Source organism: Botrytis deweyae, assembly GCF_014898535.1.
Source record: "Botrytis deweyae strain B1 chromosome Unknown BDEW_067, whole genome shotgun sequence".
Lineage (NCBI taxonomy): Eukaryota > Fungi > Ascomycota > Leotiomycetes > Helotiales > Sclerotiniaceae > Botrytis > Botrytis deweyae.
Window position 1 is genome coordinate 8,913 of NW_024066274.1, and position 12,414 is coordinate 21,326.

A 12,414-nucleotide genomic window follows, 5' to 3' on the forward strand; every position below is an offset into this window, starting at 1 on the left:
TGCCAATGGGTTCTCATTCATGGGCGGAAAAGAGGAGCTCATGTTCATCAGGGGTAATGGACGTTGTAACAAACAGGTCTACCAGTGAGGGTCTCGGTCCGACGGTTGACAATTCCACCACGATTGATATTGCGGCTCGGGGGCTTTGCGGGGTCGAAAAACTTCCAACAGACCAGGAGACAAAAAATCAATGATGACAATGTACCAAGACTGGAGTTGGGATGCTTGCCAAGATCCGACATGTCTAAAGACACCGGTATTTGAAAAGTGATGTCCTCCTTCTAGAAGATGTATGCATGCGAGTGTATGAATTCAAGTGTAAACTCAAAAATATATTCCAACTATGTGGTATGTTGGTTTGTGAATATTTTGATTGGTTGCTCCAATTTTTGTCATGTGTGGAGGATCAAGGAGTCGAGTTTGGACAGGAGGTATGGGAAAAGGTGTTCAAATGCTCATGCACCCCGTGTCATTGAACTCTGTAAAACCTTTTGCCGTTGGAAGAGTCGTGGTTGTGTTTGATTCGAATGTTAGTAAAGAAAAGCCGGTTTGACACTTATGATAATTGTCCGAACGAATCAAAATATTCAATTGAATATTTTTATTTTTATTTCCTCTTCTCAAAATAAACTTAACACCGAAACACTGACTCGAGAATCACACTTGTCAAAGCATTCAGAGTTTTCTAGCTTCCGTCTTGACTCTGAGTAAGAGTAGAGTTTCGCTAATGTAATCTGGGGTTTGGTGCTTGACCATGGCAATGTTGCCTGGTGTCTGATTGTTGCCTTCCGATGTTCTTTTGGCCAGCCATAAGATTTGAATTTTGAATGGCACTTGAAGTTTTAAGATTCGTGATATCGGCATTGGGTAATAGTCTAAGAAAGTCATTCTACGAGTTAAGGAGTTTTCCGCTTAGCACTTGCGTGGAATGCAGGTCCTGGTGTCATAGGGTTTTCGTCGGCTCAAGTTGAACCCGCGTGCTGAACTCTATCTTCGTGATGAAAGTTTAGATGCGTGTTTCGCATTGAAAGTTCACACACGAGATTCAATTCTCAGTAACACACCGTGTTTATAATTCATTTGGTGAATTGGGTTGCTCTTACTTAGAGAACCCAAAAATAAACTTCAGGTCGGTAGGTGGTGGAACACGCAATACCTGCGCCATTCGTTCATTTGATATATTATTGATAAATGCCGAATATTCATATCCAATTGTTTTATGTTTCTATCAATTTGCTTTTTTGAAACGTTAGTTGATTACAGTTTAAATCAATTAGCCTGGTTTGCGGAAATCGAACTCACCAAATGAACATGGTAGACGACATCAAATCTTAATTCCGCTTCTTTACTCCACCGGCACGTTCAATTTAAGTTATATATCCCCTCGCCCGTCTTCATTGGCAGAAGAAAATGACAAAAATTCAACACGCCAAGCTTTCATTCCCGAGGGTAAAGATCTAAGGAGATAATTGACGCCAGCGAATCAAGCTCAAGGCATTGACGACAATTTGGTGGTTTCTATGCTCATGTGATAGATAACGAAATTAAGGACAAGATTTAGGAAATTCTTGGAGCAGCTAGAAATCTTGGTTCGGTACGAATTATTAGATGCAGCCGCATGAGCGAAGACAATTATCAATTGCTAGTCTGACTTCAGAATTCATCTCAACTCGAGGGATGGGCTTGGTGATATTAGGAAGAGCTAATGAGCTTCAATGCACAAGACACACACCGTAAAGATATTAGCAGAGATACAACTGCGGGGTTTAGTTCGCCTGATCAAGTGACAGCTATACTTTACAGATCTTCCCACGTTTAATGCAAGTCACCTTTGCATCGTTTACAGAATAAGCGAGAATCTTTCCGAGGGGAAGAAGCATTCGCGCACGTCGATACATTTCTACCCCTCATACATCAATAGAGTATCTCGTATGCATCAATCAAAAGTTAGAAAAACCGGGATATGGCGACATCGTGCACTTTGACAATCTTAGCGATGCGGAGAAAGGTTTATTTCTTGGGTGATACGAGATCTCCGCACATGTAAAAATCCCATTCTTTCCTCATCTCGTCTTGTCCCCATGCCATTCTTTGGTATAATAAGCTTTATATGAGGTTTTGTTGCAGATTTGTATCCGCGTGATAGTATTCGTGGGGAATGGAGAACGCGGGGTTCTTGCATAGGAGTAAAGTATCGATGATAATGGACGATGAAATGATATTTCTCTTTTGCAAGTCTATCTAATTAATTAGTATGAGAATACTTCGGAGTGTTGATTAGAGTTTTCATAAAGTAATTGTTAGTCGTCTGCTTTATGTATGTCCTGTCTCACTTTACATTGATATCGAAAATCTACAAACTCAAATTTGATGTCTGAGATCTTGGCTCCACTGTTAAGATGGATGAAAATAGTTGGATTGTGAAAAGATGGACATGTCAGAGTTGCATCCATGTGATGTGGGATTTTCTGCATTAGTCCGCTATTGTTATGTTTGGGTTTGGAATGGTGATGGTAAAGAGTAATCGGCTTGCTGAGAGAAAGGTCGTTAGAGACAGCAATGTGGACGAATCTGAAAAAGCTCCCAGCTTGGGTATATTGGAAGCTCATGAAGATCAATTCACGACGGAAAATGTGAGGATGTAAGAAGAAAATGAATGTTCACACTGCTCGCGTGACTACTAATTTGGAAGAAAAGAACCAGGTGACAAGATATGGGATCGGATGGAGTTTGACTACGAGTAAGAATACTAGATAGTGTGCGTTGAGATGGATCGAAATTTGGAATTTTATAATATTAATGTACCGATGCGTGATTTGAAAGAATTGTGAAAGCTGCAATGGGTATGAAGAGTACAACTTCAAAAGAAGAACAAGAAATCCGGAGATAATCGAGAAAAAAAGAGATGAGAAGGGAAGAATTGTAAGAATCAGTAATTTTGATAGAATGAATTATACGTATCCGCAAGGAAAGAAGTAACACCATAAATCTCAATTCCATAACCACATAGATCTCAATTTCATAACCATCATCTCCCCTCCCCTCTCACCAACCCCTCAATCAAACCATTAACCCCCTCTAAAATTCCCCCGCCTTCCCCCTAAACCCCCACCTCATCTGATGCGCCACCATAATCCTAACCCCCAACTCCTCCGCCCACTCCCACACCAATCCCGGATTTTTCTGAAACCCCCTCGCTACAATCACCAAATCTAATTCCGTCCCTTTCCCCTCTCCCTCCTCATCCACATCCACACCCCTCTCCCCACCCCTCCCACTCAACAACCCCTCCGCCTGCTTCCCACTCCCAATCATCCCCACCGTCCCAACCAACATCCTCTCCCCCACCGCCCTCTTAATCTCCTTCGCAAACGGCGCCTGATACCCCGGCCCCGCCGTAATCTTCTGTCTCGGATGATTCGCCCCCGAAGAAACATCCATCAAATCCACACCCCTATCCGCCAACAACCCCGCCAATCTCGCCGAATCCGCCACCGTCCAACTCTCCTCCTCAAACCCCTCATAATCCAACCAATCCGTCGCGCTAATCCGCACAAAAAGCGGCATTCCCTCGGGAATAATACTTCGCGTGAGTTCCACAATCTCAAGCGTGAGACGAATGCGATTTTCAAAACTCCCTCCATACTCATCATTCCGTTTATTGGAAACCGGAGACACGAATTCGTGAAGTAGATACCCATGCGCATTATGGATTTCAATAACATCGAATCCAGCTCTTAGTGCGCGCTTAACAGAAGCGGCCCATGCATCTTTAAATTCTTGAATATCTTCAAGTGTCATGGCAGAAGGCGTGCAATGATGTTCATCAAAGGGAAGAGCGCTTGGCCCTTTGACTTTGCTGGGCCATCCGCCTGCGGCCTCTGTTGCGATGGCGGCGCGATCGAGCCATGGGGCTACCATGCTTGCTTTTCTGCCGGCGTGGCCCAATTGAATTCCGATTAATTGGCCCTGGGAATGTGCAAACTGCACAACTTCTTTTAGTTTGTCGCCTTGAGAGTCTAACCATAATCCGCTGTCTTCAGGAGTAATTCTTCCTTCGGGTAAAACGGCGGTAGCTTCTACCATTGAGAGACCTGGGCCCCGGGAGATAATGCCGCCTAGATGAGCCATGTGCCAGGGAGTAAAGTGGCCGTTAGAAGCGGAGTATTGACACATTGGAGAGAGCATGATACGGTTTTGGAGAGTGAGAGAGCGGATTTTGAGAGGGGTGAAGAGTTTGGGTGTTGAAGGGCTGGGATGGAGGGCTGTGCCTGAGGGAGGACTTTGGAGAGGGGTGTAGAAGGGGACCTAGATGATGTCAATGATTTGTATTCTTGAGAGAGCATTGGAGAACGTACACCAGGTGCAGGTGTGTTGAGAAGACCTGGTCGAGGAGTACTAGTACCACATGAAACACCATGTTGGGGATGAGGTGTTGAAGTTGACATTGTTCTTTGATATTATTATTGTAATTCACAAGATTGTTGTTGGAGACCAAATAGATTGAACTGTATATGTCTATTGGAAAACAGTGAGGACTTTCTCAATCTTAAATATTCACTCCATACAAAGAAGCCTTTCTCCCCGCACCTACATGATGCATCGTCGCATGACATCACGCCAACCTTCCATGCATGCTCCAGACTTTGATGAATAACAAACTCGCATTCTGTTTGAGGTCCCTTTTCGGTATCGTACATCTCTAGTCTACCAAAATGCCTCCAAACATAGCTCTACTATTTGTTGGATTTAATTCATCGTACCACAGCTGTAAACAATCGGGATTGATTGGAGATATTTCGTCCATTCCGTTATGTTGTATTGAGGGTTAGTAATCTTGCTGCAGTGACCAATACTTTTTGATGAAAGGAGAAAAGGCTGTTATGGAAATAGGAAATTGACTTGGCATCTTCCCGTGTGATGCCCGATACATTCCTGTGCTACCGAGCCGAGTATTGTCCGACATACACACTGAAAACGATTAGGACTCTACATTCCGAGCATTTGGGCACGATGTTTTCGGAGAATAAAATTAAATTAACCAAGATGCATTTTGATCTATGATCTGAACCATTCTCTTTTAGATCATCACGGAGAGCGGCGAGTAGAAACCTTGAGTAAGAACGCCATAGTATTAATTGTAAATTCCTTTGAATACACAAATCCCATCAATCCATTACATGATGACTTCATTGGAAACATCCTATTTTTGTTAGTAAAAATACGAGAGTACCACGGAATAGAAAAACATACTCTCTTCAACTCCTTGAATGGCAAACAGACGCAGTTCTGCACACGAACTTCATCACCAACTCCACACTCCTTACCCAAGATCGTAATACTTTGAACCTTGACACCATTCTTGATGATGCTGGTAGTATGGCTATTAGCTGGTGTAGGAGTTCCCTCAACACGAGCCCAAGCACCGACTCTACTGTTCCATCCAATAATTGAGTAGAGAACACAAGCGTCATGCTTAATTTCAGCATCTTCCAAGACAATAGACTCCTTTACTCTGACACCAGGGCCAATAACAGCACGAGGACCGATTGAAACATTAGGTCCAAGTTTGGCGGTTGGGTCGACATGTGCAGTTGGATGAATGAATACTGGTCCGAGGATATTGGCAGATGGTTTGGCCAATTCCTTAGAACCAGTTTGCGATGCCTTTTGGAGGTATAAGGCATTGGCTGGAATAGCTGAGCCAGCGGTTTTGATTTGTCTCCAGAAATCCTTGGTCTCATGAACGAAGAATTGTTTGCTGTCGGCAAGATCACTCAGAATATCTTGTTCCAATCTAAGAACTTCATTCTTTTGTACATCTTCATCATCTTGGAAGAATGAGGAGTCGAGGTTCTCGGAGGATGGGTAGGAAACAAGACGTGGACGGTCGGTACGGCGCTTGATGGCAGTTCTGATGGAAGGGAAGATACATTCGGTTGCGAAGAGATAAACACCGCAGTTGATCAAGTTCGAGATGTGCGATTCTGGCTTCTCAACATAATGAAGAACTCGACGGGAGTGCGAATCGGAAACGATGCAACCGAAGTTGCTAGCAGCATCTTCACTGACACGGGTACCAAGAATAACAGCTTCAGCATCTCTATCTTCGAATAACTTAAGCATATCATTCAATGGGAATGAACAGCAGACATCTGCGTTGAGAACGAAGAAACGTTCTGGCCGTCCCTTGAGGATAGCATCTCTGAAATGATATAAACCTCCAGCAGTTCCCAAAGCTTGGTATTCTCTAAGGTAAACGATCTTAATTTGAGGGAATTCGTGTGCGGCATCCTTGATGAAATCGCGGAAAACGGATTCGTCGTAGTAACCGATCATGCATACTTCTTCAATGGAGGGGACTTTTGCGATGGCGGTCAGACAGTGCCAGACGATGGGATGACCAGCAACTTCGAAGAGTGGCTATAGGTAATGAGAGTTAGTCAAATATCGAAAGAAAAGGATATAATTGTATATACCTTTGGAAGATCCAAGGACAATGGTCTAAAGCGGGTTCCTCTGGATGGTCCACCAACCTAGTAGCCTCATCATCAGCCTTCTTCCTTGCGCATCTGCATACTTTCATGAATATAGAATTACCAGAATGACAGCCTTTGTTGCTGCTTGAGCAGCACTACCTGGTCTTGCTCTATGAGGGATCTGTAGGGACATTTTGAATGATTGAAGTGGTGAGGATATTTTTTTTATGGATGTTTTTCAATATAATTCTGCAAAATTAACAAGAACATGAACATGAACACCTGGCATTGGTTCTAGAGCTGTGGAATTTCAATAGTATGGCTTGTTCCGTTGGAATCAGGGGCCTCAATGGTCCGTGCACGTGCATATAACACATAAATCATACACAAGTCATGTGAAGATAAGAGGATAAGCCAGCTAGTACGCAGCTCGTGACTCCACTTTCTTTCCCCTCATTCCAGCCCAGCGAGATATTTCACTTCAATCAGACTTCAAGTCTAATAAGGATTATTATCATACCTCACTCACAACATTCAACCATGAGACTCGATCATACAGCGACAGGAAAGAGAGCTTCTCGTTCGGTCCATGTGAGAAGCCGAGTCAAAGAAGCAAATTCAAGAATCTCAGCCACCACAATCCATTCCATTGGATAGGCGCATCACATCAACATGGATCAAGACTCAACTACCCGTTACCGCGGGGTGATTAGAGTGAAGTCTGTCAATTTTGAGTCCAAACATCACTCCAATCTGCGTGAATTCCCCAAACTGGCAGTGAGTACAGGATCAAGGTCTATCCAAATGGTACAGCTGCATATCTGAAGTTCTATCAGATTATCTAGTGTTTGTGAAATTAGTTTGGCCATTCTTTGCAATTTTGGTAGGTATCTATCAGTCTTGATAGGGAGGGCCATATAAATCTGATAGTCGTCTGAAATATACCAAAGTGATATCAAACAAAAACAAAACAAAGCTAAAGAATTGAGGTTATTCAGCTTTCTCTGATCGCCGATTCCTAAGCCTTTCTTTCCAATTTATCATTCACTCTCATATTCTTTTGTCTCTCATTCGATGGAATTTACTTGCCCTCAAGACCATATGTAAACACTTTACGCGGTCACGCTCGCGTATTCTGAGAATATTTGATTCCTTCTATTTTCCTTTCACCATCAACTTTTTCTCTATCCAATCTTCTTGTCCCTTGTATTAAGTCCTCGTCGACTCCTGCAAAGCTACTTGCAGAAACCTCGAAGTTAATCGCCATTATTCTACTTCTGTATACAATTCCAAGTTGCTGCCTTGCAACAATCCTCTCCCGCAGTTTTCACAGCGTTCTGCTGGCTGGTTGGAACGATCTTAAATCTCATAGAACAGTCTTCTGCCTTTGTTTTATCAAACCAAGATCCCATTTGATGCTTCTAGCTCTCACTCTTGCACGGTATGGTATTCCGACTTTCAATCTTCACATGTATGGAATGCAGCGCACCACGATCTTAAAACTTCGCATGCCTTTAAGTTTATCGATCTATGCAGTAGCTGATACATAATTGATGCAGGATAACACTCCCAAAATTTGTATAATCCATCCTCATCATGGCTTATCGGGTGCCCAGAAATCGGAAAGAGAACTTCACTCCCACGAACGGCCAATTGTCAATTTCTTCAAGCACAAAACTCCCACCAGGTCGTCGGGCAGTCAAGAAGGAAAGACCGGCCACTAAAGATCTACAAGGCACTGTAGAGTTTCAAGCTGAATCAGAACAGCCTGGATCTGATCCAGATCATCATTTTGACAACAGTGAGAGCTAGTTTATCCATATGCTTCATTGTACGTTAGCTAATCACCAATGAGTGGCAGGATACTCACCTAATTCCTATTACCTCGCCGATAACAACCCCAGAAGCAAATCTGCTACCATCGATATGGAGAACGGCGATGGTATCAAGAGGATCGGCGAGCTCGCGCAGAAGCTGATCGATCATATCAATGAGATGCGAAAATTTGAACTTGAGCATGTTGCTAGCCTTCCCAAGCTCATACTTGTTGGAGACCAGAGTGCCGGAAAATCATCACTGATGTGTGCCTTGGCAGGCATACATGTACCTCGCGACAAGGGCTGTTGTACTAGATGTCCTGCCAACATAATTACAACACCATCGATAGATTGGTCATGCACAATCTCACTTGTTCAGGATTATCGGTACGACGCGCCAAAGGGACGGGCAGTGACAATTAAGGACGTAAATGAACACCAACCTTTTCCGCCTTGGGTTGCACAAGATCAGGTCCGAACTGAGTTCGCTAGACTCACGGACAAGGGGAAACTTGCGGAATACATGAAATGGGCTCAAATTGCTCTACTTAATCATGATCAGGATTATAAGATTTTTATACCTGGTACCGGAGAACGAGCTCTAACAGGTAATATCGAAATAGAGGCAAAAATCACGCCCAATGTTGTCGAAGTGAAGATTTACGGACCTCAACTCCCTGCTCTTTCGTTCTTCGATTTACCTGGTATTATTTCCAATATGCCAAACCCAGAAGAGAAATACTTGGTGGATGTTTTCGAGAGCCTTGCAAAAAAGTTAGCTGAGTTGTTTCTCCTGAAAATTTTCGCAATCACGCTCACAATTCACAGGTATATTGAACAAGAAAATACTTTGATCATCTTTGCCATGAGTATGACTGTTGATCCGGTCTTATCGAGAGCAAAAAAAGTCATCGAAGATTTGAACGCAACAAACCGATGCGTGGGAGTATTAACAAAGCCAGACACTCTAGCAGATAGGACAGGTAACACAGATTTCGAGAATATCCTGAGAAATAAGGAACATCGACTGGGACATGGCTGGTTAGTTACCAAACAGCCTGGGCAAGAATTTCGAGCGGATGAATCGAAGTATCATGAAAAAGCTCGCGAGGAAGAGGAAGAATTCTTTAAACATGATAAACTGTGGAACGGTCCATGGTCTGATTTCCTCGACAGATGTGGTACCAACCGGATTCAAAATGTCCTTTCTGAACTCCTCGTGACTTCTATAAAGGAAGAGTCAGTATCCGAGTACCCTTCGATTCTTGAACCTATCTAACATATATAGTATCCCTCAAATACAAAAGAAACTTAGTGCGTATAGAGCTACGATCGATGAAGGTCTCCGGAAGCTTCCAGAGTTGCCGAGCCAAAACGTCCAACTTGAGGTTCAGAGATTACTGCATAATTTCAGCCAAGAAGTTAAGAGGCTTGTGACCAGTGAGCATACTGAGACCAATTTCCATGGGGATTGGACCAAGCTTTCGCGCCAATTTCACGATTTATTGATACATATTAAGCCATTGATCGGCTGCTCTCATAAATCAGACAAACAAAAGATCCCAGTCATTAGTCTTGACGAAAGTGACGATGAAGAACCTGCATTTGTTGATGCTCCCGATACATCTGGTAGGAGGCGCAGATTCCAAGATGTAAGTAGTAATGTTGATCCCCCGCCAACATTTAAAGCAGAAAACTCGACCCCTGAAAGACCCAGACCAAGACCGATACTCAATGCCAAAGGTCCGTCAAACCCTTTCCGAGGCACCGTCTTCCAGGAATATGTAGGACTTGGTCGGAACTTTGCGACCATTGGCGATATTCAAGACAAAATGCAGAATAGTAGCTATGGTCTACCAAAGGTAGTGGATCCCAGGATTCACCGATTTTATTGTCAAAAAGCTGTGAGCAGGTGGAAAGAGCCCTACATAGCAGTCCTTCATGCCGCTATGAAAATACTACGTCTATCTGTGCAAGGTATCCTAGAGAAGCATCTAGGCATCTATCGACAAACTTTCCTCTTCAAGAGATCGATGACGGCTATTCATGAATGGCTTGACAAGCTTCAAGAACAACAGCTCCAAACGCTTGAAGATATATATCAAACGGAAAACTTCGCCCCATTCACTTTGATGGAAGACGGCATCAACGAGAATAAGAAGACTGAGCTGGAGAAACTTCAGCAATCTCGTCACAAGCATCGTGCTAATTGTTTTGTTGACAAACAGTTAGCCATGAATATCAAAAAGATCAAAGCGGAAAAATCTACGCCCGAATATCACAAGGCGAGACAGATCCTCGTAAGTCAAGTTACTCCGGAACAATTGGGTAGAGATGACTTTGATGTTCAAATCGATGTCGCGGCTTACGTTCGAGGATATTATATTGTTGCAGCAAATAGATTTGCGGATAGTGTGTGCCTCAGCCTAAATAATCGTTTGTTTCGCCACGTCCATGAACAAGTGGAGAACTATCTTGAAAATGCACTGGGTACTAATCATCCTGAAAATGGTAAGTAAATATTTACACTCTTATTTAATACCACAGAGACTTATACGAATAAAAATCTAGGCATTAGCAACAGCCAAACTCTGATGCAGGAAGACAACAATGTGGCCGAGGATCGCCGCAAGCTCTACAAAAAGAAGAAAAATCTTACAGATTTCGAAGAGCGGTTCATGAACCTTGTTGCAGACTGCAATAGCCCTGGAGTTGATGGGTACAATGATTCACGTCTTACATCCCCAGAGGAAGCTAATCATTCAGAAACCCCAGAAAATGAGCAACTCAGATATCGCGGCCAAAGCCCTATTGAAGATATGTTAAGCCGACGCCGCGGTGTATATGATTATGAGCATGAGATGCGACAGGCTCACAAGAGAGGTAGTGGCTACGTCAATGATTCACTAGAGATTGACGAAGTTTGAATATATCGGGGATTTTTGCTCTGACCTCGTTGTCTGCGCCTCTTTTCTTTTGACTCCTTGATCTTCTCTTGTATGCCATCAATTACCTCGCTCCACTTCGCTTGATAACCACTCAGTTTCTTATCTTCTTTTCACTTGCGGTCTACGCTGTCCGTTCTAGTACTTTTGCTTATTCAACATCGAAGTCCTCTTCATTATCCCGAGATAGATGAAGATGATTCAGCAACTGGTCGGTCACCTATTACGGACTGCACCATTTTGCTATCTCTTTCTTTCACAGCCACCTTGTCTTCTGGTCACACAGCTTTCACCAGAGAACTTGGAAGGAGGCACAATTCCAATTCGTCACACCTCGACCTTCTCCACTTAGAGTCTACCCGGTTAGAAGGAATTGATCGATGTACTGGTCTCAATTTAATCACACGCACATGTACCACCACATCTGTCATTACCAACCATCAAAATTCGCTTCTTTCAATACACACATTTTTTCTTTCTCCTCTTGTACCAGTCAGTTTGTACTTGTTTTAATGTTCTCGCAAAAGATGAAGGAAATGCGAGGAGTGGGTGGAAAAATTTCAGAACCTCATGTACTCGTTTTTAAACGATGGACGGAAAGAGTGAAAATGCAGATGGAGAATGAATTTCGAAATTGAATGTACCTGTTCTTGAGGGATCGAGGAAGTAAGTTGGAGAAATGGGAAATAAATTGTGGGATTGGGTGCGTTGTCTTATGGTACATGTATCTATCTGTCTTTTAAATTGGAAGAATGAAAGAGAGATTAGATACTCACAATCACAAATGAGAGAGATGTCATCTCATATGCGTCTTTACTTCATTCATTCACTCATTCATTCATTCACTCATTCATTCATTCATTCATTCATACATCGGAGATAGAAATTCTGTCTTCGTGGTTGGTATTAAGCTACTCCTCCTATGGAATGAATGGATGGCATGGACAATAAATAATAAGGTTACAAATTCTCCTCACTGTTCGTCTATTGATTGAGTCGTATGTGAAAATTCACTCTAAGTATGCGTTTGTGCTCGAATACCTAGGTATCTCCCTCTGCTAAACTCTATACTTACTTAATATAATATTGTGGACTCGAAAGGATGGGAATTCGTATGATGTGTGATTGATTATCTGCTGTGCTGTGCTGTGGGGTTAATGTAATGTAATGTAA

At 42.9% G+C, this 12,414-nt stretch overlaps 3 protein-coding genes across 3 annotated transcripts; 1 reads left to right on the forward strand and 2 right to left on the reverse strand.

Moving 5' to 3' along the window:
• Positions 1-3,078: 3,078 nt before the first annotated feature.
• On the reverse strand, positions 3,079-4,448 carry EAE98_012434 (uncharacterized protein; the record flags this gene model as incomplete). The annotated part of the gene is made up of 2 exons (XM_038960059.1): positions 3,079-4,308; positions 4,359-4,448. 2 exons carry the CDS (start codon positions 4,446-4,448, stop codon positions 3,079-3,081), a joined length of 1,320 nt encoding a protein of 439 aa, XP_038803567.1.
• A 728-nt stretch (positions 4,449-5,176) lies between these two features.
• On the reverse strand, positions 5,177-6,672 carry EAE98_012435 (uncharacterized protein; the record flags this gene model as incomplete). Its single annotated transcript, XM_038960060.1, has 4 exons — positions 5,177-5,203; positions 5,254-6,423; positions 6,480-6,536; positions 6,601-6,672. 4 exons carry the CDS (start codon positions 6,670-6,672, stop codon positions 5,177-5,179), a joined length of 1,326 nt encoding a protein of 441 aa, XP_038803568.1.
• Positions 6,673-8,075: 1,403 nt separating this feature from the next.
• EAE98_012436 (uncharacterized protein) lies at positions 8,076-11,223 on the forward strand (the record flags this gene model as incomplete). Its single annotated transcript, XM_038960061.1, has 5 exons — positions 8,076-8,280; positions 8,341-9,070; positions 9,125-9,535; positions 9,585-10,807; positions 10,868-11,223. The coding sequence occupies 5 exons, from the start codon at positions 8,076-8,078 to the stop codon at positions 11,221-11,223; spliced, it is 2,925 nt and encodes a 974-aa protein (XP_038803569.1).
• Between the last annotated feature and the right edge of the window lie 1,191 nt (positions 11,224-12,414).